The sequence below is a fragment of the Eucalyptus grandis genome, chromosome 3, assembly GCF_016545825.1.
Source record: "Eucalyptus grandis isolate ANBG69807.140 chromosome 3, ASM1654582v1, whole genome shotgun sequence".
Lineage (NCBI taxonomy): Eukaryota > Viridiplantae > Streptophyta > Magnoliopsida > Myrtales > Myrtaceae > Eucalyptus > Eucalyptus grandis.
This window is the reverse complement of record NC_052614.1, coordinates 54,639,246-54,656,876: the sequence shown is the minus strand read 5'-3', so window position 1 is coordinate 54,656,876 and position 17,631 is coordinate 54,639,246. Positions and strand designations below refer to the sequence as shown.

General features: G+C 39.0%; 3 protein-coding genes across 4 annotated transcripts; 2 read left to right on the top strand and 1 right to left on the bottom strand.

Annotated features, from left to right (window-relative positions):
* Nucleotides 1–3,320: 3,320 nt before the first annotated feature.
* On the top strand, nt 3,321–7,169 carry LOC104437809. Of its 2 annotated transcripts, XM_018871225.2 has the most exons (7): nt 3,321–3,605; nt 3,749–3,877; nt 4,522–4,651; nt 4,738–4,876; nt 4,959–5,087; nt 5,160–5,250; nt 6,787–7,169. In XM_018871225.2, the coding sequence occupies exons 3-7, from the start codon at nt 4,563–4,565 to the stop codon at nt 6,954–6,956; spliced, it is 618 nt and encodes a 205-aa protein (XP_018726770.2). In that variant the 5' UTR covers nt 3,321–3,605; nt 3,749–3,877; nt 4,522–4,562; the 3' UTR covers nt 6,957–7,169. The 2 variants fall into 2 exon arrangements, with proteins under 2 accessions (XP_018726770.2, XP_018726769.2); XM_018871224.2 differs by lacking the exon at nt 3,749–3,877 and having other exon boundaries at nt 3,325–3,605.
* A 1,517-nt stretch (nt 7,170–8,686) lies between these two features.
* On the top strand, nt 8,687–11,362 carry LOC104437808 (serine/threonine-protein kinase Aurora-1). The gene is made up of 9 exons (XM_010050842.3): nt 8,687–8,776; nt 9,360–9,476; nt 9,639–9,785; nt 9,877–9,972; nt 10,209–10,304; nt 10,394–10,490; nt 10,633–10,750; nt 10,841–10,913; nt 11,045–11,362. The coding sequence occupies exons 1-9, from the start codon at nt 8,738–8,740 to the stop codon at nt 11,144–11,146; spliced, it is 885 nt and encodes a 294-aa protein (XP_010049144.2). The 5' UTR covers nt 8,687–8,737; the 3' UTR covers nt 11,147–11,362.
* Nucleotides 11,363–11,846: 484 nt separating this feature from the next.
* On the bottom strand, nt 11,847–17,085 carry LOC104437807 (ATP-dependent 6-phosphofructokinase 6). Its single transcript, XM_010050839.3, has 13 exons — nt 16,644–17,085; nt 15,828–15,874; nt 15,670–15,709; nt 15,431–15,493; nt 15,223–15,360; nt 14,744–14,902; nt 14,548–14,601; nt 13,984–14,052; nt 13,765–13,894; nt 13,337–13,599; nt 13,007–13,055; nt 12,744–12,898; nt 11,847–12,286 (listed from the first exon to the last, which is right to left on the bottom strand). Exons 1-13 carry the CDS (start codon nt 16,749–16,751, stop codon nt 12,083–12,085), a joined length of 1,479 nt encoding a protein of 492 aa, XP_010049141.2. The 5' UTR covers nt 16,752–17,085; the 3' UTR covers nt 11,847–12,082.
* Between the last annotated feature and the right edge of the window lie 546 nt (nt 17,086–17,631).

Here is a 17,631-nt window from a genome sequence, read left to right as displayed (position 1 = left end):
CAAACGCATTTTTCTAGTAAAAAATTGTTCCCCGGAACAGAAACACTTTTTATTTTTATTTTTTTATTTATGTTCCCTGGAACAAAAAAAGAGCAGAAACATTACCATGCAGCCCCTAAGTGACCCGCTATAGAGATATGATGAAGATAAAGGACCTTAGTCATAGTAGCTTCGCTTCATTTTGCGGCATTCCACTAGTATGTGCAGCACTAATGTGAATAATTTTTAATTTTTGTCAAATTCTTAGTCGTTTTTAGAAATTTTATCAATTTTTTTTTTCATTTTTTCTTTAATGTGTTGGCAGCCATTGTGCATAGGCGACAAAGTCCTCTCCGACCACAAGCTAGGTGAGGGTATGTGAGCCCTTGCACAAATTTGGCGAGGGCTGTGACCCCACCAGCGGTAGCCCAATTATCACAATGAAAAATAAAAGAAAAAAATTCAGAAAATCTAAGGTTAATACCTTAAAAAACCCCAAACTGGTACACCTGTGACAAATTTACCCCAAACTATTTTTTTTACCACAAAAAACCCCAAACTGATACATATGTGACAGATCTACCCTCCGTTAGCTTCCGTTCGATTTTTCCGTTAATTTTGCTGACGTGGTTTCTGACGTGGCAAGCCATGTGGAAATTCATAAATTTAATACCATTAAAAACCCCAAACTGGTATATTTATGACAAATTTACCCCAAACTAGTATATTTATGACAAATTTACCTCAAGTTGATATATTTACGACAAATTTACTCTAAATTAATTTTTTCGATCATAAAAAACCTAAATTGGTACACGTGCAGCACATTTACCATCTTTCAATTTTCCCAAATTTGACTAAGTTGTGATGTCCAATCAATTTTATTTTCCGGATTACTCTAACATTGCCTTCATATCATTAATACTTGATTTTTTTTACTGGAATCATTATTAGAAAACTATTCAAAGGCTACCAAATGTGCACTTCATTCTTGTGCCAGGAAGATGCCCATTAACTAAAAGATGGATAGATCGCTTGCGCACATATACAAAAGAATCACACTCAAAGCACACCTAAAATTAGCGACAAACATAAGTGATTTTGGTTCTGGCATTTCAACGAGCATGTGATGTACGAGTCACTCATACCATTCATATGTAAGTTCCATGTTAAAATTTTGACACTTACAATTCAAGGTAGGAAAGACTACGTAACGCTAATAAGGACCAGCAAAGTAAGAGTAATATGTAAGCGTACAAATAGATTGCGGACAAGTAGTAAACCATGTGGAGCTGAGACATATAAACATAAAGCCAAGTTTGTCACAAATCAAAAACGAGTGAAACAATCACAATATGTGCACTTCTTTTGTATATGTGCGCAAGCGATCTGTCCATCTTTTAGTTAATGGGCATTCTTTCGGCACAAGATCGAAGTGCACATTTGGTAATCTTTGTATATTTTCTAATAATGATTCCAATAAAAAGAAAAAAAAACTAAGTATTAATGATATGGAGGCAATGTTAGAGTAATCCGGAAAATAAAATTGATTGGATATCACAACTCAGTCAAATTTGGGAAAATTGAAAGATGGTAAATGTGCCGCACGTGTACCAATTTAGGTTTTTTATGATCGAAAAAATTAATTAGAGTAAATTTGTCGTAAATATATCAGTTTGGGGTAAATTTGTCATAAATATATCAGTTTGGGGTAAATTTATCATAAATATACCAGTTTGGGGTTTTTAATAGTAGTAAACTTATGAATTTTCACATGGCTTGCCACGTCAGCAATCACGTCAGCAAAATTAACGGAAAAATCGAACGAAAGTTAACAAATGGTAGATCTATTACATATGTACTAGTTTGGGGTTTTTTGTGGTCAAAAAAATAGTTTGGGGTTTTTGGTGGTCAAAAAAATAGTTTGTGGTAAATTTGTCACGGGTGTACCAGGTTTAGGGTTTTTAGGGTATTAACTCGAAAATCTATTAAACATTTAAAAATTCTCTACGTCGACGCCGATCGTACCATTTTGGATGACCGTCGCCAATTGGACCGCTATGTTAACGATTTCCGACTAAAATTAATTAAAATGTATTGACAATTCGTTAAAAGGTTTATAATTAAATTAGTAAATATTAAAAGGTTTAGGACTAAATTAACATAACTGAAAGGTTTTGAATTGGCTGCTTTGCAATGGACTTTGGAAATTTTTGGACAACTTTCCCTACATTTAAATGATATTATTTAAGATGATTTTATGTTTGCAAAGATTACTATGATTTACTCTAGCTAGACACAAGTAATTAGCGTGGTTATTTTCAGAGTTGTTTTTTTTTTGGTAAAGTTATTTTCAGAGTTGCTCTGTTAGGTTAAGCCTTGTAATTGTATTGCAGTTACTAAAAACCACAATTTGTATTTGAAGAAAGAATCCTCCACAAAAAAAGAAAAAGAAAAAAGGAAAATCGCAATATCTTTCCTTAAAAGATGAAAATAAAATGGGACCATTTTCCTAGTAACCCACCAATCCAAGCTCTAATTGAGGATGGGGGTTTATGAGATTATATGACCAGTTGTAAACTGTGGTGTGTTTGTTTTACGGAAAACGTAACGTTTTTGGAAAATGTTTTCCAGGAAAATGGTTAGAAAATATTTTTCAGGAAAACGGTACGTTTTTCTTTGTTTGGTGATACGTGACTGAAAATATTTTTTGGTGTTTGGATTGCATTTGAAAAATGATTGAAGGTATAGAAGATGTCGACGAAGAGGAAGAGGAGGGTTGGAGGAGGCGATAGTGACGAAAAGGAGGGGGTGAAGGAGAAGGAGAGAGGGAGGAGGAGTTAGGGTTTACATTCAAAGGCAAAGAAAGAAAAGAGAAAACAAGAAAAAAAAAAGATATAATAGTAACAAATTCAATTTTTTAATTAGAAATTCTTTTTAATAATAATTTTTCATCAAGCTAGGACTTTAAAATATTTTGGAAAATGTTTTCCGGTTCTTTTAAAAGGGAAATCGTTTTCCTGAATTTAAACTTTGGAAGAAAAATATTTTCCGTTAACTAGGAAAACATTTTCCATTGACTCATTTTTCTAAATGAACCAAACGCTGGAAAATGAAGAAAATATTTTTCCGGAAATTGTCTTTTCGCAAAACAAACACACCCTTAGATGCAATTATGTATCTATATAAAAATTTGGGATGCAAAGCTGGAGAACATCCTTTTCATTTCTTTTTCTCTCTCTGTCTCTATTTTTTTTTTTTTTAACATTATGTAGTTCCTACAATCAAGAGGATTCACGAAGTGAAGCTGAGCTTAAAGTTCATAAACTATATATTACACCTTATGTCAAAGTTTAGGGACTGTTCGTGTAATTTTCCATTTAAATCCCATTGGATTAGCTCGCTAAATAAATAAAACATGGATCTAAATATCTTACCGACAGGAGAAAAGAAAGAGGATCCGGTGGTAATTGCTTCGACGGTAATTCACAATTAATTGAGAGGCGCCATCGCCGCAAGTAGCGCAGGCAGCAAGAGTGCATTGCAGAACGCATAGTGAGGATTCTGAACCGGGGCGGTGTACGTCGTCACCGAGAAGCAGCAACGCGAAAGTCCCAAGCTTGGTGGTAATGTGCTCTTTCCATCTTGTAGATTCTAATCTTTTGATAGTCTCTGAGGCAGAGGGAGAACGGTCTGTCCATGTTCTTTCCGCTGAACCCAATACTGAAAACTTATCTACCATGCTGTAATAATTGTTATCGGAGCACAGTTTGTTGTCCGGGATGTTGGGCGTTCGTTGGCAATCCCGTGCGGAGTTCACTGGAGGAATTTCGGAGGTTGCATTTTGGGTGTTTGTTGAAATGCTTCTGTGAGAAGTGTGATCTTTGGCGTCTGTGAGGTGAACTATGGTGGGGATGATGGGGGGTGAGGTGATGGACATGGTGGTTGGATCATGAATTGTGGGGAAAATTATATTATACGAAAAGAGTTGGATAATAGTATCCATTTTCATGCCGGACGATTTGCTGTATTCTAACAGAATGATGGAAGTTACCGATATGGAATTAATAAATTACCATTGATTTTGAAAACTACCGATAACATCCGAAACCACCTGCTTTCCGAATTTTCATTTCATATCTCTTCCCTTTTTACTTGGATTGCTTGGTGATGGAGCCCTCTTACTGTAAGATCGATCCTCTACATCATTTTTATTTGTACATAATATCACGCATATTGAATTAACCAATCAATGGCTACCACATAGGACGGTACCTCTCTTTAAGCAATTATTAGTGAAGCGGATGCGTCTTTTTCCTTGTTGCTTGGTATATGACATTAAGGAGAGACTTGTGATCTAAAAGTTTGACCTTTTTGTCTCTGGGAGGAACTTGTCTAGTTATCATCGTATCAAATTGCGTCACGTCTGTTGCTTATCATGCACTTGACAAAAATGGGTTTTTTCCCTGTACTTGCTACAGTTTCAGAATGAAAGAGATGCTGGCTTTCTTTGTTTGATTGAATACACTTGCTGGTGCACAGGTCCATGAAGTTCAAAGTTATTTGATGGTGTCCTAGTGGAAATGGATTTGGCTAAGCTACATTCGTTGGTGGTCTTGCTCTGCACACTCAGCTTTGCGGGTGACAGAGTTTGTTATGCTTTTGAAAATACGTCAGTATAGTCAAAATTATGTTTGTTTATGAGAACCCATTGCATGACTGCCCAGTTGAGCTGAAGGGCATCCGGCCATTCTGCAGGGTTGAGAAGACAGTGCTAAAAGTAGGTGAGGAGCTATGGAAAGAATCTCTACCACTACAAAGAGGATCTCGCCTTTATAAGTTGGAGGGTCTCAAACCTTACACGTGGTATGAAGTGAAGATATCATATCCAGCTTCTGTATGTAAATGTGTTTTCAAGGATTTACTTTTTAATTTTCTCTATACTTGGTGATATATTTTTGCTTTGTGTTGAATGACAGATTCCTGCTTGCTTCTCTCTGCAACTAATGAGGGGTGATTCGGACTCAGCAACAAACTTCAACAGAAGATTACTTAACACTGAGAAAATAATATTTAAGGCGGAGAGCCTTGAATTGATACAGAATCAGGTTCACACTATCTATAATTATGTCTGCATTGTTAGATATTTGAAAGCCTTACAGTCTTTCATTCTGGTTCAGGGTGGAATGCATGTACTGGCTACTGTAGAACCTGAAGGAGTTGTTGCCATACGAGATGTAAAGGAGAGAGAATCCATCATCTATAATATAGGTAACTCATAGTAAAATTGTTTGTGCAATTACCATTTAAATCATTGTCAAATTAAAAAGAGAAAGATAACCATATTCCAAGTGTAGTCATCATGCAGTCCTTTGTAATGACATTGCAATGGCTGCTAAACTAATGCTTTTGCATGTACTTTCACATGGCTTGTTGGTTTTACTATCAAAAGACATAATGGAAATTTCCTCTTGCACATATGATATGCTGTAATGAATCAAACATATTTTTCTTATAAATTGACCAACTGTCATGTGTATAGTTGAAGAACTCAAAAAAATATGGGCAGACTCAACTGACAATGTTTCTCCTTAAACCTTGCACTGTCTACAGATATCTTGCTAGATAGTAGTGGTTTGATTGAGGAGAAGAATACTTAAGTGTTTGTAGTGGAAGTCCTACATATAAGGTGATGACATGATTGTCTTTAGCAGCTTCCAGCAATCTCAGGATTACTTAGGTTGTGGAGTTCCCTAATCTTGTAGACACTGGTTACCAGGCATTTAACGGGCCCTGCAATTATGGATGGTCCTATAAAATTTTTGATATCACTGGACTAATGAAATTCATCTTGCATCTCTAACAGATGTCTGATTTGAGAATAGAATCTACACGCACACAGAGTTAAATGAGAAAGATATATTGCAAATTTCTTTCAAAATACAAATCGAGACATTTTTGTGGATGATGAAATATCCATCTATCTTGCCAAAACAGAAAGATAGACATCTAATGGTCACTAAAAAAGGGAGAATTTCCATAAAATACTGAACCGAAATAGATGGAATTGGAATATGATCTTGAAGAAATCACTTCTAAGCCTCTACAAAGAAAGACAAAAAAATGGAGTTTAGAGAAGAAACTGTTTTACTCTCAAGAACATCCTACACAATTAACTTGCTAGCTTTTTCCACACTAAGTTGATGGCACAAAATGAGACTCCGACAAATGAAGGAAAAATTATCATTTATGCTTTCATGTTTCTCATTGTTTCATATTATTTCACATGCTTGAAATATTTCATGTACTTATGTTCTGATTCTATGGATGTTGCAACTTCATCTTTCATGTTTTCTTTTAATCGGAGGATAAACCTACATGATGGGATTAATATTCACTTTAAAAAATACTCCATGTAAAATCTAGTGGAGAATCTGATTGATATGACTATTCATATTATTATAATTTTTTGCTTATTATTTCTCTCGTAAAAATTCACGTTGATACCAACATTTAGAATAATATAACAAATATAATCTGGGAATCATGCAGGGTGCAGACATCTTGTAGAATAATATAACAAATTTAGTCTTAGACCCGTGCAAGGCATGGGCATCTCGCTAGTTATCATATGAGTTCACTTACCTTTTGGTCTTGATGATCATCCTCTGCTTCTTTCTGATTTGTAGAACTCGCTATTGTTACGAGAACAAACCATCAGCAGGATTTTCGTCAGTTTATTGTTTACTTGCAGCATAAGCAAATTTACATAATTTCTGACAGAACCCTTGGTGACTCCTATGGCAGTTTGTGATGAGCTCTTGCTAGGGATCCCACACAAAGCTTGGCCTGTTGGAATTTTGGTTCTGCTCTGCTTGGTGTTGGCATTCGTTATTCCGTCGTTTCTCCCACCATTTCTACTGGCGAAAAGCCATACTCAGCAGGCACTTGATGAAGATGTCTCAAAAAATTCTTAGCCGAGTGATGTTTTCAAGGAGGTGGTGTCTGTTTTTTCTCATTATTTTGAAGTGGCATTGAGGTTTAAGAGCTGTCGATCAACTTGGTTCAGCAGCTTCTGCTCTAGTGGGGAGTTTAGTAAAAGTATTGTACTTTTCTTTTAAAAAACATTAGTAGTGACTTGATTTTGGTTTCAACTGGAGTAGAAGTGGGCACTTGGTAAATTAATGAAATGATTGGGGATGGAAAGCGAGATCTGAAGTGTCCACAGCATCGGACCTTAGCCTTGGTTTCATGATCCACAACATAATGGGAAAATCGAATGCAGTATGGCAAATGCATTTTACCGGTAATGCGTCATAATTGCAGGGTATTGAAATGTGTTTCATGGGAAGGATTGAGATGACCTCGGTTCATCCTGTGGAATAAAGAAGAGTAGCTGCACATGAATCGCGCAGAACGGCCTTGTCCACTGCACAATTGGATGGGCCATTCTTGGTAGAACAGAGCATGTGTCTTTAAAGCTTACAAAAGCCACTGAGAAAAGTTCCTGGCTGTAAAGTGAATTATATTCCATGGGTATGAACTTTGGAAAGCGTCTGTATGAATGATCACATTTCTTTTCGGTAGGTCCAAATGAGCTGATCCAGACAAGAACTTAGACCATTCAACTCACATGACTTTCTGTCCAAAAAAACGATAGAGAAAAGGAACTCACAGATGACCGATTCTTTGGGTGGTTAGGTGTAATATAGGCGTTGTTAATGAATGCTGGTGGGGTAGATAAGAACCTAAAGATATAGAACAATTTTCAACACACATCGAGCAATATGAGGGTTGAAAATGTACTATCTTTTGAGCACATGATTAATAACAAAACACAAGTTTTAAAGCATTATTAATACTTCTTTTTGTTGAGTATGAAGGGGCACTTTTTAGCAGAACAGTAAAACCCGTGTAACATGTGCATTTTCGCCTATTTTGAACGAGAGAGATAATCTTTTCATACTCTCCCGAAATCGACTTTGATCGCACTCTTATATCAATGAAAATCAAGCAACTCTTGCATCATCCTTGCATCACGAGTATTCCTACATAAGTATCATCACCGTTAGTGTGATCAATTATATGAGGAGAAAAAAAAAGAATCTCCAAATAAACCTGGTGAGAAGAAATCGTAAAGCTAATTATTCCTAGAAATAGGAGATGCGTGCGTGAATATAAATTACAGATTGTTTGGCATCGGTGATGGTTTTGGGTTCGTTAGCACAAGGCATTTGAGTTTGATCTTAAATCTTACTACTTCTTTTTATCTTTTTGGTGAATTCGTTATTACTGATATTTTGTCAAATAGAATCAAAGACTTCTTCTTCCAGAAATAAAAAAATTACGGTACAATTCTATGTGAGAAAATATGCTCTCTATCTTTTTTTTATTATTTTAATAAAGTCCAACGTGGATATGTGGGTCCTACGTTATTTCTTTTCGGATCTTTAAAAAATCGAACGAGTCTTTCGGCCCGGCGATAATAAGACAAACGAAGTAAACGGCAAGGACCGCATCAGCTGGGACGCTCCTCGCAAAGAAACCATTTTCTTTTTTCGGGAAAAAAATAAAAAAAATAATTGGGCCGATCTGACAGACGATTGGGCCACGTGTCCGCCCACGCGAACTCGACCGTTGCGAGGGGCCGATTCAAAATCCGCCCCCGATTTGACCTCCTTCGTCCCCAAAAAATCCCCAAAGCAATTCGTCACTTCCCCCATCCCTCTCTCTCTCTGTCGCTCGCTGCTGCTCTCCAATGGCGATTGCTGCCGAGACTCAGCAGCCCCAGCAGAAGGTGAGGCATCCCCGCTCCATCCAGACTCCCTCGATCATTCCCTCTCTCTCTCTCTCTCTATCTCTACCATTTCTGGTGCTGGTCGCTCGAATTCGGCGCCGCGATCTAGGGCTTTTCCTTCTTTTTCCGACGAGGCCGTAATCGATTCGCGTCGCGCGTTAGCTTCGTCTCCGCGTGTCTGTCGATTCCTGATGGGCGTGGTTTGTTGCTGTCCGTCATCCGTCCGACGGGATGAATCGGCGGGGTCTAGGGTTTAGCGCCGAGGAGGTTTTGCCTTTCCTTAGTTTTTGCCTGTTAGAAGCTCAGATTTGGAGGTGTTGAGAGCCCCGAGGTGGAAATGGTGATGTTATGCGAGGCCGTCCTGTGATCTGTACCTCCGACGAGCTCTTAAAAGCATGGATAGACTTTCACGGAAGAAGGAGAAATCATGCTGAATTTCAGCTGTAGAATGAAGAGACAGTTTTTTCTCTGCTTGGATTGTGAATACGGAATTTTTAGATTGCTGATGGGAGTGCGATTAGTTTTGCTTATTAAAATTCAGGCTAGTAATGATATCGTGGGTGCCAAATTTTCTTTTTTGCAGTCTTCTTCAGAAGCTTCGGCGGCTGAGAAGCGGAGGTGGACGCTCAATGACTTCGACATCGGCAAGCCTCTCGGACGAGGGAAATTCGGGCATGTTTACTTGGCAAGAGAGAAAAGGGTTAGTCAGAGATCTATTCAATTATTCTCGACTTTTCCATGCCTTTGCATACTTTAATTTCTGCCATGGAGCGATCAAGTAACGATTTTAGCTTCTTTTGCACTGGATTGTATCCTGCTGTATCGTGTGAAATCTAATTTTTAGATGGTTTTCTCTGATTAGAGCAATCATATCGTGGCACTGAAAGTCCTCTTCAAGAGCCAGCTGCAACAGTCTCAGGTCGAGCATCAGCTGCGACGTGAAGTGGAGATCCAGAGTCATCTTCGACACCCTAATATTTTACGACTTTACGGGTATTTTTATGATCAGGTGGGGCATGCTGTAAGAGCACTCTTACGTGTGTGTTTACTTGGACGACAAATGGTTAAGCCGCTAACTCCTGGATTTTACATTATTGCAGAAACGAGTTTACTTGATACTAGAATATGCAGCCAAAGGAGAACTCTATAAGGAACTCCAAAAGTGTAAATACTTCAGCGAGAGGCGTGCAGCTACTGTAAGTTCTTGCTAGACACCCTTTACATCTGCTTCCCTTTACTTTCCACTCAATTTGAGCAGCATCTTTCCTACCCATCTATTTTCATCATGGCTACTAAATTTCCCTTAGAGAAATGGGTTGATGCACGGTGGATAATATTCTGACATCTAGCCATGAATTTGCAGAATTTGTTTTTTTTTTTTATCTATAGAACTTCTTGTTAAGCTGTGTCCCTAACAGCATAATTGTTGCAGTACGTTGCATCTTTAGCTCGGGCACTCATTTATTGTCATGGCAAGCATGTTATTCACAGAGACATCAAGCCCGAGAACCTGTTGATTGGAGCTCAGGTGATCACTAGTTACCATATCTTCTTAAATTTGATTGATTACTTTTTGTACATCTTCTTGATGCTTTATATGGTCTCCTTCATTGTCAGGGTGAGCTTAAGATTGCAGATTTTGGGTGGTCTGTGCATACATTTAATCGTAGAAGAACCATGTGTGGAACATTAGACTACCTTCCACCGGAAATGGGTGAGTAAGCTATTACTGATTTCTTAATGCTTAAATCGTGCCTTCAAGAGGTCAATCAAGTTTGAGAGAAGGATGTCGCTCAAGTTTGAGAATTTTTTATTCAACCAATTTCCGTGACTAATACTTTATGAGGTATTTGCAGTCGAGAGTGTTGAGCATGATGCCAATGTAGATATATGGAGCTTGGGAGTCCTATGCTATGAGTTTCTGTATGGGGTTCCACCATTTGAGGCAAAGGAACATTCGGATACATACAGAAGGTAAACATCAATTTTTCACGTGTAGATAAAATTACTTAGTATGCACTTTGCTAATTTTGACTGATTGTGTACCTCTTCATCCTGAACTAGGATTGTGCAAGTGGACCTGAAGTTCCCTTCAAAACCGATCGTTTCTTCTGCTGCAAAGGACCTTATTAGTCAGGTAAAATTTCCACATCTGAAGTTGATTTAGCTAAACCAACCATACCTGATACTACTGAGCAATGCGATTGCTCATAATCTTTTACAGGTACCTGACCATTTTTTGTGTTTATTTGTTGCGACTGATAACAGATGCTAGTAAAGGATTCATCACAGCGCCTGCCTCTGCACAAGCTTCTCGAACATCCATGGATTATTCAAAACGCAGAACCCTCTGGCATCTACAGGGGTTGATTCACCTTCATCAATGTGATTAATGAATCTGATGGGTCTTATTATTATATATCAATACGATGAATCTTGGGGGGCTCCAGAGAACTCGGGGTCTTTTGACCTGTTTGGATAAATGTATCGGGAACATTTGTGCACGAGTCCCCCATGCGCAGTATATTCTTGTAACGTTGGTTCATATTCAATTAATTTTTTTCCGCCGTCCTTTTCACTGGCAAATGCGAACTCTTTCATGTTCAACAAATTTAGCTTTTTATTACCATCGAAAGGGCTCATGGCTCCAGAACCAGTCATAGCCAAAGGAAAGTAGCGCCGCATCCTCCAGAAAGAAACGATGTAGGTTGGATTCATGGCTCGCGACGGAACGCGATGTTGCATGAAAATACCAACTCATCAAGAGCCACATAGGAAGCAATTTCATCGTCAATTCAGTTGCTGTGTGCGACTCTCGGTCCAACAACCTGCACAAATATATTTCTCCTCCGAGGTCATCGTAACACAGATTAATAAAATAAATGGGGTCAAAAGTGAATGCCTGGTTAATTAAAAAAGGGGTCCTTTCTGCAACAAAATTCAATTACCATTGCCAGGAACCTCCATATCTACGATCTCCTTGAAGACCGACGCTTTCCGTGAGAAACCCTGCCCAGAGCATACCATTTTGCCATTTTGAATGGACCACAGGCCAGTGAAGACATTCGAATTCGTATTCTCTCAGCAGAAACTTTTAAAATGGATTGACAAAGAAAGACCCAGGAAAGTATTTAAGGATAACTAAGTTGACAATTCAAAGCTGTTTCAGGCATTGCACGAAAAGCACCGATTGACTACAATATGTAAAACAAAGTGGTACACCCATATCAAATGGTGTGTTAACACGTAACTGTAGTAGAAGAATCCCTGCTTCTCCAGGTTATGAACTAAGGCGAATGTCTTAAATTACGCTTCCCTCACATCCAGTTCTTTCTTTTCCTTGGCTTCTTCAACTCCATTTTTCGACCTTAAGAAGCTGGGTTCTTCCTCTTCCTTGGCTTCTTCAACTCCATCTTTCAACACTAAGAAGCTGGGTTGGTTCGTTGAAGAAAGAAGCCTGGCCCACATTCTGTCCGTTATGACAACTTTGTTCTGCCTTTCGGTCACTCGCTGCACCAAAAATCCATAAAGTCACAAAAGGAAAGAAAAGGCATGACGATGATGTCCAAACTGCTATAGAAACCATCCCCTCTCAGATATTGCTATCAAGTGAAAAAATGAGAGATTGGAGCAAGCAATGGAATGAGGTTTTAATCCAGGTCAGGTGAAGTTGCGGGGGGCATAAAAGGAGGAAGAAGAGAACTAAGAAAATAGAACCCTGACATTTTAGTTTTAGTTTGCTTTTGTTTGGTGGCTCAATTTTGGGTGGGAGCAACTGAGAACCTCCACAATCCTACACCTTTAAAAAGAAAAGGATCTCCTCATGTGGCCTCTTCAACCCCTCCCGATGAGAATGAAGCCAGAAGTGATAATGGATGTTTGGTTTCTCCAAGAGTCCAAGCTCATTAAAATGAACTGACAAGAGTGTAGAAACGATGATATGCAATGATATATCTGACAAACTTACATTGAAAGGAATGTAAGTATGTCGAGTATTGACAAGTCCAACTGTGAAGCCTGTGAAACCTGCCATTGCTCCGTGGACTGCACTTTGCGCCAGAAGTGTGCAGTTAACATTGTCTGATGCATTACTCGGTACAGCGCGGATCATGTATGTAGGATCTGCCGAAAGACAACTAACATGAGAATCTATTCGTACATCTATTGAGACTACCTAGAGATGATACTACAATGAATAATCATATGGAAATTCAAGGCTCTGGTCCTGACCTATATATTTAAGAGTAATGCCCATCTTTTGCTGTCTGGCAAAATGGTCCTGAAATAAAATGGACAAGAGGTTGTAAATATTTAAATTAAGATTATTGAAACCACCAAAATACAATTGTCAGCAAGTTGGACATAAGTTTGCATTGCATCCAACTGGATAAATGGTCAGTGTCCATTGAGGAATGATTGCTGATTTGGAAGGAAAATAGATCAACAGAATATTATATAAAGGCGCGCACAACAATAATATCACAGTAAAAATCAAGACATGAATGTTTCTAAATATGCCACAAAAGTCTACCTAATGATCTTGGATTAAAAGAGCAATACCCTGATTTTGTGAGATATCCACAGACCAACATCTTGAAGAAGCCTATTCCCTGAAGCGTCTTGTTGATTGGATTGCAGGCTCTCTGCAACTAGGTCTTGCCCTGCTCCTTCAGCTATCACAATCACCATGTGTCCATTTTCTTTAAGTCGTTTTTCAATGAACTCATATAGTCCACCTTTCCCTTCGAGAAAGAAAGGTGACTCCGGAATCAAACAGCAATCCACATCTCGACTGGCAAGGGTAGCATACATAGCTATAAATCCTGCACGAGCATCCCAAAGAGAATTAGGTCAGAAAATGTAAAGTTGACACATTGTTGCCTTGATAATGTATGAGTTCACAAAGTTTTTGGTAAGAGAATGAATGCACTTGGAAGCACCACCGTTGTACTGGACTAAAATTTGTAACTTACACATGTTAAGCTTACCACTATAGCGTCCCATCAACTTGACTACACCTATGCCATTTTCAACACTTTCAGCCTCTACGTGAGCTGCATTAATTGCACGTTGAGCCTCCTCAACAGCAGTATCAAATCCAAAAGACTTGTCAATTACCTGGTTCAGTAGAAGAAAACAAACGGACAGGTTAAACAATACATTTTAAGTTACTCTAAATCAACGAGAGAGAGGTTCAGAGCAAGTACAGGGATGTCATTGTCTATAGTTTTCGGGATGCCAGCAACAGCGACTTTAAGGCCACGCTGCCTAATTTCCTGCGTTGTAGAGTGCATGTTACAAGAAGAAAGAAAGCTAATATTAACCTCTTCATCACTAGATATGTATGTATGTGGCACCTATACATTATGGAAGGGAAGGGAGGGAAGTTGGTGAAAGCATTAATAGAGACCGCCTTTAGACATGCTACTCATCAAGCAGTTTCTTCCCACATAACAGTAATCATGAGGATTTTTTATGGAGAATAAGAAGACTAATCGGGCATTGGCAGGTAATCTAAAAACTCGAAACAAAGAGTCAGGAAGTATTGTTCCTTTCTGTTTACACAGAGCCACCTGAAGCGAGTTTTCAAATATGGCTTGCGAAGCAAAGATTGAAGCAATAGAATCCAATTTACTTGTCGACCAATGACAGGCAACATCCCAGGAAGCTAATGAAATCATCGCTGCTGATTATTCTTCGGATAATTCTAGATGGCATTCTAGTAAATGCATTAAGGAAAATAAATTTTCCAATACAGCATAGGATATTACCTCATAAATAACAGACGCCCCCTTCTGCGTTCCATCCCCTCCAATTATGTAAACCTGGTCACCAAATGCAGCTATTATTTATTCTATGTATAAAGATGTGATGCCAAAGCTACAACATCTGTTCATAATTGTGAGAATGAAATGTGCCAAAATATTGGAGCTTACGAAACCAACAAAAGTCCCCTAAATTGCACACCTGGTTAATCCCACGATCTTGAATGCTGTCAACAATCTTCATAGTATCATGGCCTCCTCGTGATGTCCCAAGAATGGTACCACCACGCTTATGTATGTCATTGACAACTTTTGGGTTCAAAGTTATGGTATTTTTGGAGTAGAATCCCCTATATCCGCCCTAGGAAAGTGCGCCAAACATAGTAAGGAAACAGCATCACAAAGCTAACTATTCTGTCAAAATAAAATATATATAGTTTATCTACCAAAAAATTCACCAACCTAAATTGACAAATTATTGCAAAAACTATAAGGAAATTGAGTATGCTTTATCTTATTCATCATTTGCTAATTACATGCCTAAAATATAATCCAGCAACAGACAGATGAGTAATCAGAAACCAGAGCATACACAACTGGAGAGGAATGAAGAATAACATTCATACAACAATAAAATGTAGTAAACGGCCACTGTGACACACAAGCATAGCATATACTCACATCTATTCCAAGGATCTTGGTGACACCATACATGTAATTAAGGCCACACACAATTTCCCTGATCACAGTGTTCAGCCCTGGGCAAAGACCACCACATGTTACAATACATGCGTGCACTTCATCTGTCTCGAAATACACCTAGACAACAGAACGACAAAAGTCAGGAAATTTCAAAGAGTTCAACAAATTCCTAACGTGTATGACATACCTGTTGGCGAGGTCCAGCACGTCGAAAATGAATTCCTCTTGGGCCATCCTTGTGAACGACAACCTACAAGTTAAGACAAATGCAGTTCCAAGGACTAGTCAGAATAGGCTATTAAAGTCAGAATAGCCTTTGCTATTTTAATAATGTGCATCATTTCACTCCCATGTTTGAAAATAATACATAATCACACCAATACTGCACTCTAGTTGACAGGTAAATCAATCTTGCAAGAGACTTACCTTTTGAGGAACTGTGTCATCCACATGGACAAAATATTGCCTGGAAAAAGAAAAGAACAGCACAGAGATCAGCATTTTCCAAGAAATGTAAATTAACATCAGAGCAGTTCAGCTCTCTAGAAATAAGCTCTATAGTTTAGAAGATAACAATTACTCACTTAACCACTGCATATGCAGGATTAGACCGCAATGGATTCGGGTATGTCTGTTGCACAAAAACATAGCAGGGAAATGAAATCAGTAATGTTAACAACGATAACAAGTACTTCCATATTTAAATGATCATAAAATGCAAACTGGTAGACCACATATAGAAGTCAGAGTGCGCTTCCACCTGCTAGTAAGATGTTTTATATATGCTCACATCATAAAGTTCACATTCCTATATTATACGGGCATTTACTGATAGCCAAAGTAGTTTAATCAAACAAGACAGAAAAGAAATTCCGCACATGATTAATCACATCTGGTGATTCTATGTTCTTCAAATCGAGCTTTTTCATTTTTCTCATAGCACAGAAACTTTGATTGATTATCAACTGATCTTGCAGCAAAACCACAATGAACAGTGCAACATCCCCTCCATCAAACTATAGCGCGACAACTCCAACAACAAGATACTTCCTGCAGACGGCACACAACACACGTACCTGCTCGCATTCACAAGCCGTCATCGCACCAAGACCGCTATCGCTCTCACAGTCAGAGACACCCACATTTCACCAAAACCCAGAATCGTCAAAACACAAGAACTTCAAGATCACCAGCAAAGCACGTAACTTGGATAGGTAAGACCTCAAAATCTCGCTCCACAGACACAGACAGAAGCTCCCATTTGATCGATCAACAGAATCAACGAATACCCAGAAGCCCCACCATCGCACAGGACACAAGCACCCCCGATGAACATCAAAACATACGCATGTCACACAGACGGACACAGAGACGGAGAGAGAGAGAGAGTGAGGGCGTACGGGGAGGTCGGCGATGTAATCCGACAAGTGAGGCACGTCTTCCAGCACGTACCCAGCATCCCCCGTCACCACCTTCATCCGGGTACCGTCGCCACTCGACAACCCCATCGCGTCCCTTCGCTACTCCGACCCACTCCGCAAGAACCAACAACAAGAACAAGACCGACCGACCCAGATCCGATCCCGACCTCACTCGCACATACACGCACGCCCGGCCCTCTTGTCCGACGAATTTCGAGCAGGAGGGAATCTCGTTCCTGCGGAGATGCTGCTTTTCCTACGCACCAGGGGCGATGTTTCTAGTTGTCCGGTTGGCAAATGCGAGGAAAGGACCAATGGCGAGGAGAGAGAGAGAGAGAGGGAGAGAGGGAACGCGGAGAATAAAGGTTGACGTTCTCCGCCCCATGAAACGGCGTCGCCCCGGTTTTCGGCCCCCCGCAGCCAAAACGGGTGGCGGGGTTTTGACCCCACCGGCTGCTGTCGGTCGGGCAACGTGCTTTCATCTCGATGTACAAAGTCACTTTCATCAAAACTAGGATGAGCATATCTGACCGACTGAAAAATGAATCGTTTGGATTGAACCATATCGATAGGTTCTCGAAGGTGCTAGTTCAGTTCCCAGTTCCGAGTTCCATCGTTCATTTTTTATCCTATTTCCGATTCCGGGAGGGTATTGGATTGAGCAAACTCTAAAAATAACGATAAACCTTTAAAATAATAGTAAATCAAGTATTTTTATAATTTTTTTGTTAAGTGCTTAAGTTTCATTGGATGGGATCAGTCATTGATCTCAAAAATTGAGTCCTAGCCTAATTCCCGATTTCTAACTAGAATTGAATTAGATCGAAAATCGATCATCTTTGATCAAAATTGAAAATTTCCCACCATACCACTAGCCTCTTTTCATTGGTTTGTGTTGATATCTCGAAAAAATTTAAATCGATACATTCATAATAAATTTATCGCAAACTAACCTTAAATTAATAGA